Source organism: Lissotriton helveticus, chromosome 5_1 (assembly GCF_964261635.1).
Source record: "Lissotriton helveticus chromosome 5_1, aLisHel1.1, whole genome shotgun sequence".
Lineage (NCBI taxonomy): Eukaryota > Metazoa > Chordata > Amphibia > Caudata > Salamandridae > Lissotriton > Lissotriton helveticus.
The window spans coordinates 1973609047-1973634483 of NC_136065.1; the positions used below are offsets into that span (position 1 = coordinate 1973609047).

Sequence of the window (25437 nt, forward strand, 5' to 3'; positions counted from 1 at the left end):
CCGGCACTCGGGATAAAACCGTGAACCCCATGGTCAGGAGTCAGGCACCCTGGCCGCTGCGCCACACCTCTTCACAAGGCACAGAATCACTTAATGGGAACACATCGCTTGGCAAGGCGGTGGAACCAGCACTGATCAGTTTGAGGCAACACTAAAGCCAGGACTTCCAAATTGCCTTTACAGATGAGGCCTGAAACAGGATCCTGAACTATATCACGCAAATCACAAGAAATTTGTGACTGAAATTGTTGCAGTTAAATTATACACACTACACATAATTTAAAAAAAATATATTTTTATTTTGAAAAGAAAATAACACATTAAACAAGGAATGATACACAATGCACAATAATTGTCCTTCAACACTTGTCTCCCATGGCAATTGTCCAAATGTAAAGGCCATTGTAAGTGGATCTGTCGGAGTTTGAACGAGCCGGGCAGGCATGAAAAAAAATCCAAGACTGTAATACACATCTTTCCCAAGAGCAGGGACATACATTACATCATTCAAGGTCCCCCCCCCCGGTTGTCCTGATAACAATCCCCCTCCCTCCGCTTCCCCTTCCACCTCACGATCGTAATATTTTATTTCCACGGTGCCCATATCTTCCGAAATTTCCACTGACAGCCCCTAGCCCTATACATCACTAATTCTGCCACCATATACAGATCAAGACTAGTCCTCCATTCATTGAGTGTTGGTGTTTGTTCAGCCCCCAATATTTTGCTATATCCCGTTTGGCCACCACTAACTCCAAGTTGGCTAATATAAGTTTGCGTCTTGGGATATTCACGTCGGTCGGGAGAAGAAACCGTGGCTCTAATTCCATTTGGACTTCAAGTATGTTATTAAGCTCCCTCACAATCTTTCACCAGTATACCTGGATCTGTGTGCATTCTCACAGGGAATGTATGAACGTTCCGCTTGCTACATAGCACCTGAGGCATTCTGGACTTTCCGCCCTCCCTATTTTATGCAATTGTGCTCTATCAAAGTAGGTTCGGTGGAGAATTTTGTACTGGATGAGACGTAACCTAAGTTTGATGGCCACTTCCTGTGGATGCAAGAGAGCAGTCTCCCAATCTATATCTTCCAGAACTCCGGTGTTGGTTTCCCATTTAGTTCAGAGTGGACCTAATTTGTCAGGCATATTGTTGAGTAACGTCTTATAGGAAAATGAAATGGCTTTAGCTGGGATCTCTTCCTGCGGGAGTCGACCCTCTAACAGGGCTTATTCGGGCAGTGTCTCCCTCTCCAGCCCTTCCGCAATTCATGCATGCTTCAGACGAAGGAATGCATATGCCTGAGTGTCGTGTAGCTGATACCTGGCTTGGAGTGTGTTAAAAGAGGCCAACTCACCCGGTCCAGGATATCCCCTATTTTAGAAATGCTTATCAGTTCCCATTTCTTAAAGACTCTCAGCTTCCCAACTTCAGTCAACCTATTTCCTTTCCACAGCGGGGTCTCCCTGGTACACCTCCGGTCCCATTGCATTTGTCGTTCGGAGCTTTTCCATGTCTCTAATTTCCTCTGGGTCGCCTGTAGCAATTGCCTGCTTCCCTTGCCCCTATAGATATAGTGAAGGTGTGTGCATTCTCTAAAACTGTAACCTTTCCAGCTGATACGTCGAGTGATCCCTCGATGCGTGAATCCAGTCATTGATAACTATGAGGTGGGATGTTCTATGGTATGCCCTAATGTCTGGGAGGGTCAAACCCCCATTATATGGATTTCTCTGTAGAGTTTGAAGTGCCATGCGTGGATAGGCCCCATCCCAGAGGAGCAAGCGCAATTCGCTATCTTATGAGTTTGAACATCATGTCTGAAATTATAATATTTTGAAACACATAGAGCAGCTGGGGAAGTGTAATCATTTTGTACATAGCAGCCTCCCCATAATAGTTAAGGGAAGTCTTCTCCATCTCTAGACTTCTTCCTGAAAGTTTGAGAGGGCCCGCCTAATATTACTTAGGCTCGCTGTCCCATCTGTAGTGATGTAGAGGCTAGATAGGTAAATCATTTGGTCGACCAGCGTAAACTACCGGGTTATGTTTGGGGCTCCACCTCCCCCCGACTGGGTATAGGGTTGACTTACTTCAATTGATTTTATATCCCACATGACACCCGGATGTCTAAAAAATGTGTAGGAGTTGTGGAGCGTCTCTTTTGGGTTAGTCACATAAAGTAAAATATCGTCCGCATAGCTGGACATGCGTTCTTCATCTAGCAATCGGGAGTCATCTACAAGTCCACCAACCCCGGGGAAGCTCTAATGACACAGGCCAAGGGTTCTAGAATAAGAGCAAAAAGTAGGGGGGAAAGGGGACATCTCTGTCTGGTCCCTCTTTGAATTGGCCAGGTTTCCGATAGAGCTCCGTTAACCCGAACCCTAGCCTCAGGCTTAGTATAAAGCAGCACAACCCATTCCCTAAAACCCAGGCCAAATCCGAATTTCTCTAGAGCGTGCCTCACAAAAGACCAGTGGATGGTGTCAAACGCCTTCTCAACATCAAGGGAAAGGAGCAAGTGGGCCTCTTCCAGTTCTCGGACAGCATCCATCCAATAGGCTACTCTTCGTAGGTTGTAGTGTGTGGCTCGTTTTGGCATAAAGCCAGATTGATCTTAGAGAATCACGGAGGTGATGACTGCTAAAAGGCGTGTCGCAAGTATAGTAGCCAGGATTTTGGTTTCTATATTCAACACACTACACATACTTGACCTACCCCTCGCAGTTACACAGATTGTTAAGTACAGTGCCACATATATGCCCCAGATGTGGTACAGAATTTGCTGCCCTTTATCATATGATGTGACAGTGCACAACACTGGTCTTGTTCGGGACAGAAGTCTGTGCCAACACAACACATATAATGGGAAGACTCCGCAAGCCAAAAAATGTGAGTGCTGGTTCGGGTGCCTTGCCCAAAAACTGACAAAGCTGGTGCAAATTCATAGACTTGCCGCTACCACTGGCGGGTGACTGACTACAATATACTGAAAAGTGGTCTTGGCACCACCAGTAGTGGGTTAGAAGCAGGAACTCAATCCACTTCTAGGCATGAACCAAAGATGTGATGCAACGGCTCCAGCGACAGGCTGGGCACAAGGGATGCACATCACGCGTGGTGCTGGAACCCAATTCTGACTTGCGGCTGCCATGAGGGGTTGATCAATTAACCTGGTGAAATGAGCCGGGCAGTACAGTAGCGCCCACTGTGGCTTGCACCACTTAACACTGTTGCACCCCCCCCGCTACTGGTGTTAACACTGCTCGCTACTCCCTCTCTCGCCGATACTGGTGCATGTTGTCCCCGGCAGGTTACCAAGCACTGCACACACTGGGGCACCACTCTACTTTTCTTCACTCACATGGGTCTTACCGACTGTGATTTCTTTGCACTCAACTCACTGTGTCCAAGATTCTGAACTGTAAAAGCAACTCGGTCCTATACTTGATACATAACATATACTAAATGTTGTTGTCATCAGTATGGAGAACTTCTAATAAAGAGCAATAAAAAAAAGCTTACTCATTCCCCAATATGGGTTGTGTGATCAGTCGAAATTAGTGATGGCCACTATTTAGATGCCAAGGACACCCTGTTTTGGGTGGCTCCATCCTTTCCATTGTTATTTCCACTCATCCGCCTCCGAGTAAGTTTTAGTGGTTTGACTTTCAAGAAAGGACTGCTGCATCTGGTACTGCTTTATCTAGTGCTTGATGCTTTTGCTGCTGCCCGTGTTTTCTTCAACATGGAATTAACCTGCGGCCCAAAGAGGAGTTCTTCAACAAAGGACAGGCCAATGAGGTACAACTGGAATTCCAGACTCAATCCAGACACCCTTAGCTATGCATGAGCATGTGATCTACATCAATACATGTTGCAAACATTATATTCTGTACATACGATTCAGAAAATTTGAAGAGGTGTGGCGCCGCGGCCAGGGCGACTGACTGCGGAATCTGGGGGTCACAGTTCGATCCCCGGTGCCGGCAGCAGATTAGCCCAGAACCATGTGACTCTGGGCAATAGCTTGCTTAATCTTCCCGACGGCCCCCAGCGCCTAGAGACCCTTACGGGTGATTGTTCGCTCTTTACAAATGTGGATGATGATTAATGATGATTAGAATTATTTTAACGGTTTCAGAAAAGTCTGAATAAGTAGACAGGACTAAAGCAGTTGTCCTAAAACTTGAGATGGATACTGCGGAGGCAGTAATATAAAAGGAGCAATACAAATTACAAAAAGCTGAAAAGTAACAGGTTCAGTGAAACTGTGTAGCCCACATAACCCATATAAGGTCTATTTGGTTAATCTGGCTTTACTTGGATTGATTTATCAAGGAGAAGTTTTTGATTAGTCTTTAGAGTATGAGGGTCGATGAGTTTGTAAATTGATGACTGAATTGCCCCGAGAAAGCAGGAAGTCAGAAATGTATTGGGTTACACAATAAACCATCAGGAAAAATTTAAATAACGGGCCAAGCCACTGAACTATGTTGCAATAGTGTAGCAATATGTAGACGATTAACAGCGAATTACAGGGATGTTTTTCACTGAGAAGTTCTGAGTGACAACAAATAGACAATGAGAGCAAAGCTTGAGTTGTCCATGATGTCACTCAGAACCCCGAAGTGAAAAACATCACCGTAATTCATTTATTACCCATCTATAATTTTGTGTTATGTAAGGCTCCAAAATCATCTTCACCTGCTTTCAACTGCTACATAGGAGCAGAGAATTCATGGGGGAGTTATAAATAACACAGCCTCTCCGCCCTGGCCCAAATAAAAATTTAAAAAATACTTACTTGCAATGCCTAACCAAACCCGCCCAACTTCTCTGCCTTGCTTCTGCCTCCTGCAGATGTGCTGTCTGCTTTCATTTAACCCCTTCCATGCTCATGACGAGCTCAGCTCGTCATGCAGTACACTGCTCGTGTGCTCATGACGAGCTGAGCTCGTCATGAACAATGGGAAATCTGGAGTAACAGCACTCACGGGAAATTGCTGTAGCATTGATGAGGTTAAAGATGACAAGCAGCGCTGCGCTACAGGCTCTTGGACAGCCCCGTCAGCCTGGCCTGAAAGGCCTTTATGACTACACAACAGTGGCTCAAAAGTGTTGTTATCCACTGTTTCTGTGTCATGGCAGCGAGTTATTACATTAAGAAACTGAAAAAAAGAGGCTCTCTATGGGAGCCATAGAGAACACAATTCGCCTTCACATACCGTATTTTCTGGCGTATAAGACGACTTTTTAACCCTTGAAAATCTTTTCAAACGTCGGGGGTCGTCTTATACGCCGGGATCATTTTATGAGCAAGCGAATATAGCCCAAATCCTATATTTTTAAGGAAAAGTAGGGGGTTGTCTTATACGCCCAGTCGCCTTATACGCCAGAAAATGCGGTACATAAAATAAATGAGAAATCGTTTTTTTAAAAAGAACAGCGTGTTTGGCTTTTGTTGCATTTAGCTATTAAAATAACTGTAAACAAATTAAAATACTTCTTGTCACTTCAACACACTAAAGTAACCGGAAGGTGACATGCTAGCCTGTTACAAAACTACTATATAATTAACTAAATACATTTATTCTGGAAGTTAAAGTTATCTCTGCTTAGAGAGCGTTCCTTAACCAATCGCTGACCAGCTAAATAGTACTGATTGTGCCATTTAACGGTGTCCAGACAAATTTGTGTTGAATTTAAGTTAATTGTTAAAAGAGCAGAATATTAAACATTAGATAAAACACTGAAAATAGCTCCACTTAACATTCCTCACAGGGGAACTGAGAGAGGCCTTATCATCATATCTCGCCTGAGTTAAAAGCTCTTAAATGACTCCTGTATGAAGCAACAATTCAACTAAAAATTGCTTGCATGCAAAGCTCTACACTTCAACACCCCGTTATATCTTTCTCAACACCTGAGCTCTCTGGAGGCTCCAGATCCTTTAGGGGCTCCAGCACCTTACTACTTGAACGTCAGAAATTCCATAAAAAGTAAACTTACAATCAAGCATTCTCAGGTATTTCACCTAGAATTTGTAGCTCCCTTACCACCTGAAACAAGAGAGAATAATTCCACAGCTTCCTTCAAAAAGGAAAGCAAACCGATTCTGATAAAGAAATTCCTGAGCTAGTCCTGAGGTCTCGCTATCTCACTCTTGTCTCGAGTGAATCTGCCAGGAAAGATATTATTTGTTTTGCCCCTGTACTGTTCGTTGTGATATGAACTTCGGCTTCTTTCCTAAGAAAGTTAAAAGAGTTCTGTTGAAGAAATCTCTATTTAGACCTTCAGTCTTACCCTAGGATTTTCTTTCTTACTTTTGCCTTTATTGAAATGTTTGACTGTTGTGACCAAGGTTGGCCTTTGCTGGGCTGGTCTGTGCTAATGTCATTATTTCTTGTACCCTGGTAACTACCCATCTTTAAAGCGCTCAGATACCCCCTGTGGTCTTGTTCGTGCTATATCTATATATATATAAAAACAAATGTATGTCTGTCTGTCTGTTTGTCCTTTATGCATTACTACACCATTCATCCGATCGCCATGAAACTTTGGGAAGTTGTTGATTACACTACCGCAAAGGTTTCTGGCATACATTTTTTTAAATATCGGCCCCCCAGGGCCCTCATAATCTTTCGAATGCTGATGTACGCACAAGATGGAAAAACAACAAATTGTGTATCCACAAGCACTCCAATAAATAAATAGAATTAAAACACCATTCATCCTGTCGCCATGAAACTTTGGGAAGTTGTTGAGTACACTCCCGCGAAGGTTTCTGCCATATTTCTTTTTTAAATATCGGCCCCCCAGGGCCCTCATAATCTTTTGAATACTGATGTACGCACAAGACCGAAAAACAAAAAATCGTGTATCCACAAGCACTCTAATAAATAAATAGAATTATAACACCATTCATCCGATCGCCAGGAAACTTTGGGAAGTTGTTGAGTACACTCCCACAAAGGTTTCTGGCATACAATTTTTTTTAATATCGGCCCCCCCAGGGCCCTCATAATCTTTCGCATTCTGATGTACGCACCAGACGGAAAAACAAAAAATCGTGTATCCAAAAGCACTCGAATAAATAAATAGAATTAAAATGACACTTTGAAATGTTTTCCATATTAAAATGAATACGTTTCAATAAAAATGACACAATGTAAATTGAATGTTATCATGAAGAGTTTCCTTGAATTTCCTTTCTTCAGAGATCGCAGCAACGCGCAGCGGGTACGCTAGTATAAAATAAAATAAATACACTGAAGAGTGCGGACCCCATTGTCGTTAAAAATGAGTGCTGTATCATCTCAGGTATCCAAATAGTTCTTGCTCTCTAGAAAAGCTCTCTTCGAATAAGCTTTGGAAGCAGAGCTACATGGACACTCAAGCGGCAATACATAAGACCTAAAAGAGATTTTTTTTCTTGCACCCTCATCCTTTGCGCAAGAAGGCACGTTTATCAGGATGAGCTCTTGTGCCTCTTCTGGTTATGCTGGGCCTTACCTCATGCTGCAAAGGTAGATGGAGTGCAGAATGACAGCCGATGCGCAGAAGTAATCCATTTTCTGTAAGAAGAGGTGATCAGTCAAAAATTACAGTGAATGACACTAACACACAGCTAGCAGAAGCCATTTCCATAAGGATTACACCTAGCAAGGCATGATCACCACTCTGGAACAAGGGTTCTTAATTAGATATGCTCCCAGGACCCTTATTACCCATAGACACCCATGCCTCAGGCTCACAAAACAACCCCATAATCCTAAATTCAGTCAGTACTCACATATGCTCTTGAGCCACATCAAATACAACCCCAGATTCATCTGGCGTTTTAATTTTTTACATTTTTATACATATTTATCAATTCCATTTACTGGTATTTATAAATATCTATTTTTGGGTAATTTAAAAAATGTTACTCCTACCTACCACAAGTTCAAACGTATTTACTTGATAAATGATTATTCACACTCAGTTTCTCCTGTTTTTAGTGAGCCAAATGGCCTTATAAAGTAACATAAGACAACCCTAAAATGACTAGCATTGTAACAGAAGTACATATGACCATCTGCAGCTATTTAAAATTTTAAAGGAAATCCTATCTTTTTTTTATTTTTATTTATCATCCCCTCTACTGGCAAACAACTCCAATACGAATCAGGCAGTTGGGACTGATGACATGGAAAGAGTCTCAAAATAAAACGTACTATGTTTTTTCCATTATTAAAATTAACACAATCAGTGAAACCAATTGTTTTTGTCATTAGTTGCGTGTAAGCATCAGTAAAAAAACAAGCATTTACAATGCAATGGTCTCGGCATCATTAAAGGTAGAGCTATTGGCATTGCTCATGACAATTTTTTTTTCTTTAAATCATAAATAAATGGCATTGTCATTTACATTGTCAATACACACCACTCTGCACTCAACTGCACTCACCTGCACTGCACTCAACTGCACTCACCAGCACTGCACTGCACTCACCTGCACTCACCTGCACTGCACTCAACTGCACTCACCTGCACTGCACTGCACTCACCTGCACTGCACTGCACTCACCTGCACTGCACTGCACTCACCTGCACTGCACTCACCTGCACTGCACTCACCTGCACTGCACTCACCTGCACTGTACTGCACTCACCTGCACTGCACTCACCTGCACTGCACTCACCTGCACTGCACTGCACTCGCCTGCACTGCACGCACTGCACTCGCCTGCACTGCACTCGCCTGCACTGCACTCGCCTGCACTGCACTGCACTCACCTGCACTGCACTGCACTCGCCTGCACTGCACTCACCTGCACTGCACTGCACTCGCCTGCAATGCACTCACCTGCACTGCACTGCACTCACCTGCACTGCACTGCACTCACCTGCACTGCACTCACCTGCACTGCACTGCACTCACCTGCACTGCACTCACCTGCACTGCACTCACTTGCACTGCACTGCACTCACCTGCACTGCACTCACCTGCACTGCACTCACCTGCACTGCACTGCACTCACCTGCACTGCACTCACCTGCACTGCACTCACCTGCACTGCACTCACCTGCACTGCACTGCACTGCACTCACCTGCATTGCACTCACCTGCACTCCACTCACCTGCACTGTACTGCACTCACCTGCACTGTACTGCGCTCACCTGCACTGCACTCACCTGCACTGCACTGCACTCACCTGCACTGCACTCACCTGCACTGCACGCACTGCACTCGCCTGCACTGCACTCGCCTGCACTGCACTCGCCTGCACTGCACTGCACTCACCTGCACTGCACTGCACTCACCTGCACTGCACTCACCTGCACTGCACTGCACTCGCCTGCAATGCACTCACCTGCACTGCACTCGCCTGCAATGCACTCACCTGCACTGCACTGCACTCACCTGCACTGCACTCACCTGCACTGCACTGCACTCACCTGCACTGCACTCACCTGCACTGCACTGCACTCACCTGCACTGCACTCACCTGCACTGCACTGCACTCACCTGCACTGCACGCACTGCACTCACCTGCACTGCACTCACCTGCACTGCACGCACTGCACTCACCTGCACTGCACTCACCTGCACTGCACTCACCTGCACTCTACTGCACTGCACTCACCTGCACTGCACTGCACTCACCTGCACTGCACTGCACTCACCTGCATTGCACTGCACTCACCTGCACTGCACACACCTGCACTGCACTCACCTGCACTGCACTCACCTGCACTGCACTCACCTGCACTGCACTGCACTCACCTGCACTGCACTGCACTCACCTGCACTGCACTACACTCACCTGCACTGCACTGCACTCACCTGCACTGCACTCACCTGCATTGCACTGCACTCACCTGCACTGCACTCACCTGCACTGCACTCACCTGCACTGCACTCACCTGCACTGCACTCACCTGCACTGCACTGCACTCACCTGCACTGCACTCACCTGCACTGCACACACCTGCACTGCACTCACCTGCACTGCACTCACCTGCACTGCACTCACCTGCACTGCACTCACCTGCACTGCACTGCACTCACCTGCACTGCACTCACCTGCACTGCACTGCACTCACCTGCACTGCACTGCACTCACCTGCACTGCACTCACCTGCATTGCACTGCACTCACCTGCACTGCACACACCTGCACTGCACTCACCTGCACTGCACTCACCTGCACTGCACTCACCTGCACTGCACTGCACTCACCTGCACTGCACTGCACTCACCTGCACTGCACTCACCTGCACTCCACTCACCTGCACTCCACTCACCTGCACTCCACTCACCTGCACTCCACTCACCTGCACTCCACTCACCTGCACTCCACTCACCTGCACTGCACTCACCTGCACTGCACTGCACTCGCATGCACTCCACTGCACTGCACTCACCTGCACTGCACTCGCCTGCACTCACCTGCACTGCTCTGACCTGCACTCACCTGCACTGCTCTGACCTGCACTGCACTGCACTCACTTGCACTGCACTGCACTCACCTGCACTGCACTGCACTGCACTCACCTGCACTGCACTGCACTGCACTCCACTGCACTCACCTGCACTGCACTCACCTGCACTGCACTGCACTCACCTGCACTGCACTGCACTCACCTGCACTGCACTGCACTGCACTCACCTGCACGGCACTGCACTGCACTCACCTGCACTGCACTGCACTCACCTGCACTGCACTGCACTCACCTGCACTGCACTGCACTCTGCACTCACTACTCTGCACTCACTACTCTGCACTCACTACTCTGCACTCACTACTCTGCACTCTGCACTCACTACTCTGCACTCACTACTCTGCACTCTCCACTCACTACTCACTACTCTGCACTCACTACTCACTACTCTGCACTCACTACTCACTACTCTGCACTCACTACTCACTACTCTGCACTCACTACTCTGCACTCACTACTCTGCACTCACTACTCACTACTCTGCACTCTGCACTCACTACTCTGCACTCACTACTCACTAATCTGCACTCACTACTCACTACTCTGCACTCACTACTCACTACTCTGCACTCTGCACTCACTACTCTGCACTCACTACTCTGCACTCACTACTCTGCACTCACTACTCACTACTCTGCACTCACTACTCACAACTCTGCACTCCCTACTCTGCATTCTGCACTCACTACTCTGCACTCACTACTCTGCACTCACTACTCTGCACTCACTACTCACTACTCTGCACTTACTACTCACTACTCTGCACTCACTACTCTGCACTCACTACTCTGCTCTCACTACTCACTACTCTGCACTCACTACTCACTACTCTGCACTCACTACTCACTACTCTGCACTCACTACTCTGCACTCACTACTCTGCACTCACTACTCTGCACTCACTACTCTGCACTCACTACTCTGCACTCACTACTCTGCACTCACTACTCTGCACTCACTACTCTGCACTCACTACTCTGCACTCACTACTCTGCACTCACTACTCACTACTCTGCACTCACTACTCACTACTCTGCACTCACTACTCACTACTCTGCACTCACTACTCACTACTCTGCACTCACTACTCACTACTCTGCACTCACTACTCTGCACTCACTACTCTGCACTCACTACTCTGCACTCACTACTCTGCACTCACTACTCTGCACTCACTACTCTGCACTCACTACTCTGCACTCACTACTCTGCACTCACTACTCACTACTCTGCACTCTGCACTCACTACTCTGCACTCACTACTCACTACTCTGCACTCACTACTCACTACTCACTACTCTGCACTCACTACTCACTACTCTGCACTCACTACTCTGCACTCACTACTCTGCACTCACTACTCTGCACTCACTACTCACTACTCTGCACTCACTACTCTGCGCACTCACTACTCTGCGCACTCACTACTCTGCGCACTCACTACTCTGCGCACTCACTACTCTGCGCACTCACTACTCTGCACTCACTACTCTGCACTCACTACTCTGCACTCACTACTCTGTACTCACTACTCTGCACTCACTACTCTGCACTCACTACTCTGCACTCACTACTCACTAATCTGCACTCACTACTCACTACTCTGCACTCACTACTCTGCACTCACTACTCACTACTCTGCACTCACTACTCTGCACTCACTACTCTGCACTCACTACTCTGCACTCTGCACTGACTACTCTGCACTCACTACTCACTACTCTGCACTCACTACTCACTACTCTGCACTCACTACTCACTACTCTGCACTCACTACTCACTACTCTGCACTCACTACTCTGCACTCACTACTCTGCACTCACTACTCACTACTCTGCACTCTGCACTCACTACTCTGCACTCACTACTCACTAATCTGCACTCACTACTCACTACTCTGCACTCACTACTCACTACTCTGCACTCACTACTCACTACTCTGCACTCTGCACTCACTACTCTGCACTCACTACTCACTACTCTGCACTCCCTACTCTGCATTCTGCACTCACTACTCTGCACTCACTACTCTGCACTCACTTCTCACTACTCTGCACTCACTACTCACTACTCTGCACTTACTACTCACTACTCTGCACTCACTACTCACTACTCTGCACTCACTACTCTGCACTCACTACTCACTACTCTGCACTCACTACTCACTACTCACTACTCTGCACTTACTACTCACTACTCTGCACTTACTACTCACTACTCTGCACTCACTACTCACTACTCTGCACTCACTACTCTGCACTCACTACTCTGCACTCACTACTCACTACTCTGCACTCACTACTCTGCACTCACTACTCTGCACTCACTACTCACTACTCTGCACTCTGCACTCACTACTCTGCACTCACTACTCACTACTCTGCACTCACTACTCACTACTCACTACTCTGCACTCACTACTCACTACTCTGCACTCACTACTCTGCACTCACTACTCTGCACTCACTACTCACTACTCTGCACTCACTACTCACTACTCTGCACTCACTACTCTGCGCACTCACTACTCTGCGCACTCACTACTCTGCGCACTCACTACTCTTCGCACTCACTACTCTTCGCACTCACTACTCTGCACTCACTACTCTGCACTCACTACTCTGCACTCACTACTCTGCACTCACTACTCTGCACTCACTACTCTGCACTCACTACTCTGCACACTCACTCTGCACTCACTACTCTGCACTCTGCACACTCACTCTGCACTGTGCACACCACTGATATCATGGACTCTTCCACCACACTTTCTAAAACTCTATAGTCCGAAGCATAATAGGCACAGAACCAAAAGAAGGGTAGACATTGCTTAAAATAATCTTCTTGTATTTATGAGAAGCAAAAGCGAGACTGTGAAATGTGCTGAATATCAGTTTGTTATGAATCAACAGAGTGGAGTTAGAGAACCAAGAAATAGTAATTTGGAATCCGGGTTAGAAGGAGTAGTAATCACAAGCTGAGCATCAACGGGCGCGAAACAGCGTGGTGGGCGCGCAGGAGACGCAGCGTGAGCGTGCACATCAGCTGAAGATCGCCGGAGAAGATTCCGAGTCTGCCTGCTGCCGTGACTGACCCGCTGCGGAGGGAAAGAGCCCGGTGAGTGGGGGTAGAGGGGGTGCGGCAGAGAGGGAGTGGGCAGAGAGGGAGGGTGTGTGTGTGCGTGTGTGTGTGTGTGTGTGTGCGTGCGTGTGTCTGTCTGTGTCTGTGTGTGTCTGGTGTGTGCCTGCCTGCCTGCCTGCCTTTGTGTGTGCGCGTCCACAGACCCTGGTCGGCTCGTCCACCTCTCTGTAGTCCCTTGCTAGCTTACTAGGCGACAATAGTTCTCGTTGCCGAGACCTAAAAAGGGAAGTCGGTAGTTTAATGGATAGGATAGGAGGAGGCTAGTTCAGAGCCGCCAAGCATCAGCCCACATGTAAGCTTCAGTCTGCTATGCTATCACAGCCCCCTGACACTACTCAGTTAGCCTCTTACCGATGGCAGGGCCACAAGGAGGGTCCACTGCCTCTTGGTCAAACATCAACAACAAGCATATCAAAGCCTTTGCAAGCCAGAAGACATTAGTCAGCAGGGGCGGCTCCTCTGCCATGGTGGAGGAGTGTCGCCCCACTGCTTTCTCGCAGTGTGAGAAGCAAAAATATAAAATGGTAATAACTTTTAGTTATTACCATTTTATGTTTGTTTTGTAGGTGGGCGGGGCTGCTCTGCTCTCCGAGCAGGACAGGGGAGGAGAGGTGTGCCCACTCCTGAGTGTGCAAAGACTGTTTGGTTGGCCCTCTCGGGCCGCCCAAAACAGCCATGTGTAGGCTGCATGGAGAACATGCCACCCCTCTAGCCCCTGGTTGAGCGCCGTGTTACAGCGCTCCAGAACAATTACAACACTGCTTGCAGCGTCAGGATTGGTTTAGGGGAGGGAGTCTGGCTGCCTGCTTCCAGTTCCAGCAGGAGCTGAGAAGACGCGGGATCCGGCCTTAAAGTCAGTTTTAAATTGTTTTTGTTTAAAAAATATTATGATCCCCCGTGCAACCTCCCCAGCAACCGCCTGCCCGCGAGGCATGCCGGCCGCATTTGTTAGTCCGTTGCAAGAAGTTAAGCGCAACAGACCACAGTTAATCACTGAACGAAAAACTCACACCTATTGCCGTACATGTAACCCAGCCGAGAACTATAAGATTACCAGTACTCTGCTTTCGTTGCAAGGGTAGACCCTAGATCAGGTACCATTGCTCCTAGGTAGTAGTGCAGAGACTGATACAACTTAGGTCTATGTGCCTTATATACACCGATAGGAATATACCATGAGATCCAAAAGTAGAACAGAAACTTCTGCTGGTGTCAAAGTCAGAACTACAATCAGCCCAGGTAAAGGCAATACGTCTAGGCAATGAAACCTATTGGCTGTGCCAAATCTTTTTGCTTCATGGAAGGTGGAGGAAGGAATGGGCTAGTCTGTGGCAGCCATCTTTAAACTGGATTGTGAAAGGTCAAATAAAATGCATTCAAAAGGTGCCTACTGCACCTACAGTGGATCTACGGCTGCCAACTATAAAAGCATTTGATTTTTACAAGCATTTTACCAATCTTGTTCAAAGATGGCTGTTAGGATTAATTAAAACCTACTCACTGAAAGGCGCCTGCTGATCATGTAGGTAACCATCTAGAAATGGTCAAAAGATGTGAATACTGCCGCCTGCTCTGGTGAGGTGGATGACCAGAAATACATATGGCTGGGGTCATGGGCAAGGGGATGATGGGAGGACAAGGAGAAGGGTTTCTATTTTATAAATATGATGGAGTGAAAAATAAATAGAGGGAGAAGGGAAAGCAGGTAGACAGAGAGGGGGAAAATAGTCCCTTACATGCAAGGCAATGTCTGGCATCAGCAGTGGAAGGATACCTCAATCAATCAAGATACTGAGACCAAAATGCTCCAGGGTGGGACAAACACGAAACTAGAAGAAAGTAATCCAATCAGAGGCAAGGAGCGTGTCCTGAAGCCCACTTTATGTATAAAAAAAACAGGTCTTATCGATGTCTGAAGCAGAGACTTAAAAACCAGGGATTTCTCTAGGACAGTAAGTCAGAATGTGATGAACGAGCAGCAGGATAGAGGAAGGTGGTAATATTCTAAAGATACCCAAGGAAGAGGCAGCCGTCAAAGAGCTGCCAGATGCAGAAGTAAAGCCTACAATCATCTGCTGGGGCAAGGAGGGTATGTAGATGGAGTGAAAGCCAGACACAGGGAGGTGCGGACTAGTTCTCATAGTACATGCAGCACTGAAACGCTGGCACAGGAGGTGCTGAAGAGACCAAAGGCATGTACCTGGGCATGGTAAGACACAGACGAGTAAAATGGAGTGAGTAGATGAGACAGCCCAGAATCCCAAAGACCCTGATACAGGGAGGAGAGCTGATTACATAAAAGAGTTTTACTACCTGCCCTTAAGACGATGGAGAGCAAAAACGTGACACATTCATACAAAATTACTTGTGCTTGATTCTTATTGTCAAAAACACTCTTGTTTCACAGAGGACTCTCTCCGTTGAACAGACATTCCCCTGTACGGTATAAGTTGCACAACACAAGCAGCACTCTTTTTAACTTAACGCACCTCGGTCAATGCAGTATCCCTGGTGTGGAACACAGTACTCCAGAACCAGGCGTTTAAAGAGATCTAGGACAGAGAGCAGAAAAACCAGTCAGTACACCTTCAGTAGGAATGCTACAGTAACTAGGGCAACCAGAACACTCATGACATGCACTCGACCTATATCTCAATAAGCCGAGTGCATGTTTTTAGTATTCTGACAATAACACCATTTATACCACCTCTGTGATCTGTCAGCATTTCTATGCAGTGATTCTGCTAAACCAGTTCAGTACAAAAGCAAAAATGAGCCTCTGGTAGGACAGCCATCTAGCAACCTATTCTGCTTTTCCCTTGTGCTGCCAAGTAATCTTTATGATATATACAAAATGCACAATATTTGTTTGTTTTATTGATAATCAAAAATCACAGCTACAATATGCGCCATAATATCTAGAAAAAGTTATATTTAAACTAAACATATACAGGGTCTTAAAAATATTTGTGTTTTCTTAGGTGATCGCACAGTGAAAAAGTGACACTGAAATCAAATGTATAATCAATTGACATAAATTTTTAAAAAATCACAATACGAAGGGTTTCTGCAAGTTTCAAAATAATTAAGGCTAGATTCACTAAACACTCGTTACAAAATACAGGTCACAATTTTCGACCAGTATTTTTGTGACCAGTGCAAATATGTTAGTTCATAAAATACTGAATCATAGTTGGTCGAAATCCGACCTACCTTATGAATATTAATAAGGCAGGCTGCAAATTGAAACCCACTGTGATTCGCTTCCAGCACAGGGATGGTGGCTAGCAGGCTACCATGTCTGTAATTGTATTAAAATAAACAAGTTTTTTTAAAAAACTTTTGCAGCCTACTTGTCTTCAATTTTCTTAAAAAAAAAAAATAAAAGGGAATCGTACACAATCATTTTTTAAGAGCTCTTGAAAAAAAATGCATGTCAATATTTACAGAGGAGGAGGGAACCCTGAGGGACCCCTTCCTGTTTGCAAAATAGTTAACCCCTACCTTTGAGTGGGCAGTAAAATATGAATTGCTAGTGACCGGATTTCAGCCACGAACCATTAATACATCCCATTTCGAAATGCTTTTTGGAAGGGACTCGCTAAACATGTTCTTCAAAATATCAATTTGGTTTTCAGTCACAAACCCAAATTGCGATTCGTTAATGTTGGATTTGGTACATTACAAAAAAGGGCATTTTGTGGTCACAGATGGATAGATTTTGTGAATCGGACCCTTTGTGTCCGCAAAAAGACTTGATACATCTGGCCTGAAGTCACATACTCGAATGCTGGAGAAAACAGTTTGTTTGTTTTAGGGGATTCCTCCAGATATCGAGTATCTGACTGTGTATTTTGAAAATTGCAAAGTCTTCCCTACCCGAAAGTCCAGTTAAGTGTATTTCGTGATGCTGTATTTTATCAACCCAATCTGGATTTTTTTAACTGCAGATTAATTACTTAACTTGTAGGGCTTTCACATAATCAAATAATAAAGGTTAAAACCACTTGGACAATGGATGCAGTACTCGTTTTATTTAAGCCTACCACTTCAGCTATAAACTCTCACTTCTGACGAAGAACCCGAGCAGCCTGGATGGGGGATGTATAAAATTACAACTTACAAAATGCAGAATTTTACCTTGTACTAGAAAAACAAACCTTGCTCAGAGTTGGAACATAGTATGTGATGATTAAAAAAGGGAGCAAATGTAAACCATGACCTCACATATTCGTATAGTCACCAAGGCATTTTTGTTTTGACCAGATGACACAATGTGCTTAAACTTGAGAGGACATTATCTAGATGTATTTGGATCTGCCTGAAAAATATAGGAGAAGTTGCATTTGTAATACCTGCCATGAAGAGGAGCTTCAAATAAATCACATATGTCCAGGCCTTGCACTGCTTACCACAGCGAAGGCCACGCAGGTGTGGTACATGGGAGATGCAGGGGGGACTAAGGTCCGGTAGCGATTCAGCATCACAAAGTTGGCAAGTCCATTGAGGAATGAGGCAAATGCAGAGGCTGGCTCTTGGACAAACAGGAACCGGTAGAACGGCCACTAGGAAGGAAGGAAGGAACAAGGAAAAACAGATCACTAGGGACAACAGAAGTCTCTGGAATATCCAGCGGTAGCAACCTAGCCAGAAACAGCAACGTGTACAAGAAACCAGCTGCACCTAGGCAGAAACACCGACACTCAATGTCACACCAACCTGCGTCCCAACACCTTTGGGAGGAACGTCTCAGGCCTCATACAGCAATCCAGTGGAAAAGCCACTATCTGACTAACCATCCGAAATGTTGGCATTACAATACCTCTATCCTGAGACACCTTTGAAACATTTAGCATTATATATTACAAAGGCTCAGAACCATGCCTGGAAATTGGTGTGGTAGGCATCTCTTACCCATGCTTGAACCAGTAACTTTGTCTGGCTTGGTTGACATAAGAATTTCTTATTCATTATAATTATCTAGTTCTCTCAAGGGTCAATGAGTAGCCTGGGCCCAGTGCCTCCTTCTACTACGGTTGACCCATTTACCACTGCTCTTTGACTTCATTTCCATTATTTCAGCGAAGGGCATAAAAGGGACACTGTGTGATGGGGAGACAGAATGGACGCTCAAAGAGTGGCCAAGCCCACGCCACATGCCCACAACTCACTGGGTGCCCCTTGTGAACCAGTGTCCTTTCACTCTTGTATCTCAGCAAAAGCTAAACACAGACGGTTCCTTCCACATTATAGCAGTTCCACCGTCTGCCTCATCACTTGTGGTAACTGGTGCATGAATGTCTGCTCTTTCAAAAAAATATTCTGCTGCACCAGGGTGCCATCCTATGCCATGGAGCCAAACCAATGCCATATTGTGAGGACACTGGCAATAGTGTCTGCACACCATCTTTGTGGTAGCGTGAGCGCTCACCAGAGATGGCTTTGATATGCCAACAGTGTCTGTGCGCCCTCTTTGCGGAAAGGTAAGCACTTACTAGATGATCCCTTTAATATGGCAAGTGTCTGCGCACCCTCTTTGCGGAAGCATGAGTGCTTACTAGAGGATGACTTTGCTATACATTCGAGCCGCGCCCTCTCAAGCAAATAAGAAGTGCGGAGGGGGGAAGAGTGTAAAAAACACAACAGACCACGGGCTTTCTATACTTGGGCGCTAGCACCTCACAAGTAAAAGCTGATGGTGACTCTCCCCTCCTAGTTATACATCTGGGGTTACACCTCTGACATATGGGGTTACACCTCTGACCTTCTGTGAGAGGGTTTCTCTTTCTGTGATCCTCAGAGGTTGGGGTGTAAACTAAACAACTTCCTTTTAACAAACAAAAAATAAAATCTGTTGATTAATGTCTTGCCAAAACAATACACAAACAACTCAGCTCAGACTGTGTCACATTACAAAACCATAGTATAATTCCATCATAACAGATCAACCCCATCTCACATCACATTTTTCACTGTAGAGTTAGCAATACCTCCGCCCACTAGGAACTTCCCTTCTCTAATAAACTTCTACCGCCTTTCGAGGTAGCCTGCTATTTTGAGGGATGGAGAGCTAGGACCCTAATTAACATTTTACTCCATACTGCAAGATCCTCCAGAAACCTAAACAGCTTTCTAAACTAGATTAATTGCTGAAACGTGTATTCCCTGAGAAAGCTAAAGCTCGTACACGAGTAGCAACAAGATCCAGTAAACATTCCATGCCTGGCTAGTAGCTCTTCACGGTGTAGGAGCCTCATGAAACTGCTGAGTCTGAAATAGGGAATTCTCTCCCACTCCTTTAGAAATGAAAGAAGCCTACAATTGTTAGTGCTTCAAATAAACTCATCAAGTACCATCCTCAGGTCCAGCTCAGTTTGCCCATTCACTCCCTAGACAAGGCCATGGGCCATCAAACATTTTGGGACCTTCTCCAGCTCAAAGGCAGCCGACGCCCCTCTGGTAAAACACTTCAGAACCCACTCACCTTGCCGTGGAACTGAGGCACTTTGTAGCCTTCCCTGATGTACAGCCCAACGATGTACCACATGCAGTCGTACTTGCAATCATCATGGCAGCTCCAGCCTGACAGGAGAAAGAGAGACAGTGGCTCAGCAGAGAGGATGGCAAGGCCTTCTCTGGCTCCAGTAATTCGTGCTGCTCACAACAGCTTAGGATAGACCTCCATGCAGGCTTTCGTCTTTATGGAGAGTGGTTTAATGCGAATATTGCCTTGCAGTTAACAACGTCTCTGAACGAGATCGACTTTATGAAAGGGGCAATGAGGATCATCGTTGCATGGAGGGAGAGGAAAGTGTATGACTGAAGAGGAAACAATTAAAAAAATAGAGAAAAGCATGCGATGGACAGTGTTTGATAATCAGAGGAAGAGAGAGTGACAGAGTGTCAGACAGTGTGAAGAACATAGGATAAAGAGATAGGGGGGAGACAAAGTGCTTATTGGAATAGAGGTAGGCAAGCTAGCAAATTCATAGGGAGAGCTAAACTGGCTGACTGGCTTGATCCTAAGAATCAAAATACGAGCCAGGCCATCAATAGAAGGGCCATGTACGGAGGAAACAGTCTATTTCTTTAATACCTGCCATACTAGTACTTAAAGTTAGATTAGTTCATGGTAAATTAAAATTAATAATAGTATAGGAAGACATTATGCACCAACTCCTACTTAATGCCTGTGCTGAGCAACACACAACAAAAAAACAGGAATACAGAAAATTAGAATCTTATCTCCACTTATCTACTAAGTTCATCCTCAGACATAAAGGCACATTTGGATTGGTGAAGACGTTTGGAAAGGTTTAAAATTGAAACACAAAACGCTCTGTTTCTGCAAGGTGCTGCTCGTTGCCAAGAGACAACTGAGGCTGTGATGTGCACCATTTAACTATCAAAATTTTACGCTTAAGCCAAACACAAGCAAGGATTTTATTTTTGTATAGTTTACTATCTGATGTAAAGCACTTTTAACTCTCCTGAATTTGACAAAGACAGTGAAGCACAGCGGTTCAAACTGATACAATTCAATGTCCTCAATCAAGGAAACCAGGGTTTCTGCCCAAGTCTCCCTGTCAGGCGGTCTGCAATTTATGCACTGAACAATATGTACTCCAGTTTTACCCAAAAACATTATGTGTTTAACAATCTTTCAAAAGTGAAATTATTACTCTGTTCCTAGTAAATGCGCCTTGCAAAATAAACATATCAAAATCTTTCAAGTTACAAGAAATGCAAACTGACTTTGATTCAACATCAAAGAGGAAAATGCATAAAAGATCTCACGTTTTCACATAAAAAGTAATTCAGCAAATGTCAGACTAAAAATAAGCCTGCTTTCTATAACACAAGCAAAACAACAAGAAAATATTTTTTTCTTTCAAATCTTAGTTTAGATGACATACACTTATCATCATTTAAACGTTCCTTTTTTATACTATGGAAATAAACCATTACAAAATAGGCCTGTGGTTCAGCAGCAGAAGCCACGCGCAGTGAATGGCTGGCAGACAGGCAGGGTGTGAATGGCGTTCTGGCACATGGGAGAAACAGTCAGTGAATGGGTGGAAGTGGAAGGGACACAGGGAGAGAATACAGGACCTTCTGGTATGAGTGGTGATGAACAGGTGACCACATGGAGGAGGGGTGACTGTATGCACGGCCCATGGGGACGGACAGTGGTCTGAGAGAGACTATGGGCTTCATGCCCAGCCGGTAAAAAGAGAGGATAACTCATAAAACGGAATCTGTCCAATAGGGATGTGTACATACAATACTTCCCACGCCACGTAGAATCATGAGTATTAGTGTCTCCAGGCACATAAACCACACTTTGACAAAAGGAAATGTTGATACTTTTTTTTTATCAAGAGTGCCTTATTTGACTCTTGACAAAATACAACTTTTTAACAGTTCAGGCTAATCTCGAGCCCCTCTGTAGGAGTTAAGAATACAGACCAAAACTGTGAGCCATTTTCTCTGGGTACACGAGTAGTCAGTGGTTTATGGCCTCACTACCCATCACTTTGGTAAATATGCTGGTTCTGTCCACAGGGTGAGGAAGCTGCTCCTTGATTGACCACCACAATACCTTCAGAACCCGGATCACATAACCGAGGTGATGGGTCTGTTCAGCTGTGCACCTTGACAGCATTTTGAGGCCAGTTCAGATTATTTAGATACAGTTCCATAGATGCTGCGCTGAACAGCGCTCAGACTTATGAAAGTGTTCCTTCAAACTTGTACTAAGCATTTGCTGTCAAATTGCTGAATTAACTGCGTGTTCTTCACGAATATATTCCACTCAACTGACATTTTACAGACTATTTTATAAGACCACATTGACGTGGATGGGTGTTTCTCTAGTGCCATGGATTTGCTGAGAAGTCCTATGAAATACTCGTCATGAAGTCCCTTGATTTTGAGCCGCTCTATGGCAGCTGGAGAGAATCTCTTTACTCCTAAATCAAATTCTACAGAATTAGTTAACTTGGGACGGTCAGAGTACTTAAGAAAAAGCGCTGAATTCTGTGAGGCATTGTTATTGCCGCTTAATTTTTATTCTGTGTAGTAATCACTCCAGGCTGGTTGAGATGTTTTAGGAGTATTTATTGTAAAGCAATAGTACAGCAGTAATACAGCCTCACCAGGAGCAGCCAGCGTGGTGCTCAGCCCTTATCCAACTGTGGTTTTCATACACCAACATTCCATGTTACATCATCCTTACAGGGTTCCACTGGTGGAGCAGTGGATGACATGAATAGCACTATAGCTAAGGTACAACATTCTGTCACACTAAATTTGCACCGAAATGCTAGCACGTTGCGTAAAATATTGAAATAGAAGGTTACATTGAAACGAAGAGGATTTGTCTCTTCGAATCCTACTAAAGAGATTCTCAAACTGTGGCACAGGTCACCCTTCTTTAGTCTAAAATTGAACTCCGCCATGTATTACGACATTCCAGGCGCAAGGAATTAAAGAAACATATGTTCTTACTATTCTTTTCCTCGAAAACGCTTTTCCTTTTCGTTCAAACCTGTGAGGCCCTTTACCTTCATAATGCGGGTGGTGTGGTTGGGGACTTGCGGAGAACAGCTGAGCAGCAAACAGATTAGGCTGGGGAGATTCAACACACTGGGCGCTTAGAGTCCATTCCGCAATTAAAAATACAATTTTACAAAACAGATTAAAATTAACTGTAGGCACTATGTGTGAGCGATCCTTCTTTACTTAAGGAGTTCACATCAGCAAAAGGTAGTGGGTTAATTCCAGCACAGATGTACAATCACAAAAGCCAATGCATTAACTAGATAAACCATAGTAGCCTTTGGCAGAAAGGAGGATGTCCAAAGCCCCTTTATATATGTGTGTACCTGATGTATTGGGTGGTGTAAGAGTGAACGAGCTCTTTCCATACTGATAAAGCTGTTGAGGCGAGCCCTATACCAGAACAAAAAGAAGTAAAAGGGTACCAATAAAATGGGAATATGAAAAACTGAACAAAATGCCCACCAGCTCAAACACTTAACAGGGTCCATTTTCAGGCACATGTGCAAATTCTGGTTGTCAAGTGGTAATACAGCCAATGGACTGACCCACTGCTGCATGCTTTCATGGGCAGATGAATATGAATGACCCTCGACAAGACAAATGGCTGAAGACGACTGACACAAAAACCCTTAATGTGTGTATCATTCAAATAGCCTTTTTTTCCACCACAAGCACCTGGCAGAGCACTAAATCTGTTAGGCCAGAAGTACTTTAATACACTTATAGTTAACGCACAGCTACATTTCCTAGTATTATAAGAAAAATGAGAAAAAGATAACGAAACACTGTACACAGAGTGGATCAGAATAATGCCTTATATCAAAACAGTGATCCGTTACTTTCTCATTAACACATTGCATACTGGGTCTTCACTGTATAACTAATAAAGGAAAAACAAAAATGTGTGTGTGTGTCTGTGTCTGTCTGTCTGTGTCTGTCTGTGTCTGTCTGTCTGTCTGATTCTGTTGAAATGGTACAAGGTTGGATCCAAGTGATGACCAGTGGTAGCCAGGAGGTATAATACAAGTATAAGGTTTATTGGTTGGTTTAGTAGAAGTATGTTACAAGTTTCACAGAGGTCCCACCAAGTCAAGTTTATTTGTTTGATTAATTAAAATCTTACAAAAATGCTTAAAATATCAACCAAGTATAAAAATGTAAAACACCATATACATGATTTTTCTAATATCGCATAGTTAATACAACACAAAAATGTTCTTTTCAAGTTACCAATAACACATAAAAGTTTTACAAATGCAGAATTCATAAATACGCCTTTCGGATTTAGGCATGCCATCAACGCTTGTCTACATGTCCTTACTCCACGAGCATTGAATAGTCTCTTGAGGATAATTTTCCTTTCAACTTCTATTTCAGAACAAAGACATAGTAGATGTATAATATCCTCTTGCCCACATTTGCATAGCCTACATGTAGTATTGTCCTCACTACTCTTCCATGAAGGTAGATGACATAAACTCGGCCATAATCCAAAACGCGCTCTCATAAAAATGTGTTTATTTTGCTGTGACCATGATGTTTCAAGATATTCTTGGCCTTGTTTTTTTTTTATCCATTTATAATTGGCCATGCGTGTCTTCCTTTTACAAATACCTCCTTGTCTTTTATCAGCGACAGGCGATTAGTCAGTTTGTTAATTGTTCTTTTGAAACTTTCTTGGGTTATTGTATTCTCCCAAATTGACATTACACCGAATTCTTCCTTCGCTTCATTTAGATAGGCCCAAGCTTGCAATTTCCGGTTATCTTTGACTTCTTGCCACAGTATCTGGGACATTTGATTTCCAAGGTCATTTTTTATACGGTTCCATACTTTAAGAAACTGACTTTTCGTGCGTATAGCTGGTTATTTATCCCAAACTCCAACCTCACCTGTGCTTGCGAGGCATTATACGGTAGATGAAATAAGATCTTGTAGATTTTAGCAACTGCATTATTAATTATCTTCGCATCTTTCCCGTTTAATACTTCAGAGCCATATGTCAAGGTCAGTAATAATTTTGCTGATATGGTCTTTAATGAAGGGCCATAGGATAATGCTGTTAGTTTTTTTTGTATAATCCTGAGGTCCCACCAGGAGCAGCATGGTTGCTGCTCATCCCACTCTCTCCAACTGTCACTCTCTCCACACAAGCAGGCGCACAAACATTCCAATCTCTCTCTCATCAGGCATTCCAACATTCCACGCAGTCATCACATTCATTCTGGCTGAGTA

General features: G+C 44.7%; 1 protein-coding gene across 2 annotated transcripts in view; it reads right to left on the reverse strand.

Moving 5' to 3' along the window:
- PGAP3 (post-GPI attachment to proteins phospholipase 3) overlaps nucleotides 1-25437 on the reverse strand; it is a 51938-nt gene that overhangs the window by 17332 nt on the left and 9169 nt on the right. Inside the window, exons 2-5 of one of the 2 annotated variants that reach the window (XR_013595076.1) lie at nucleotides 20123-20220; nucleotides 17994-18203; nucleotides 16128-16190; nucleotides 7522-7583 (exon numbers count right to left, since the gene is read on the reverse strand). Coding sequence is in view for 1 of the 2 variants with exons in the window: in XM_078645659.1 (XP_078501785.1) it covers nucleotides 7522-7583; nucleotides 16128-16190; nucleotides 18051-18203; nucleotides 20123-20220 (376 nt within the window). In the remaining variant the exon portion in view is untranslated. The remainder of the gene's footprint in view (nucleotides 1-7521; nucleotides 7584-16127; nucleotides 16191-17993; nucleotides 18204-20122; nucleotides 20221-25437) is intronic. The other variant, XM_078645659.1, reaches the window with a different exon arrangement.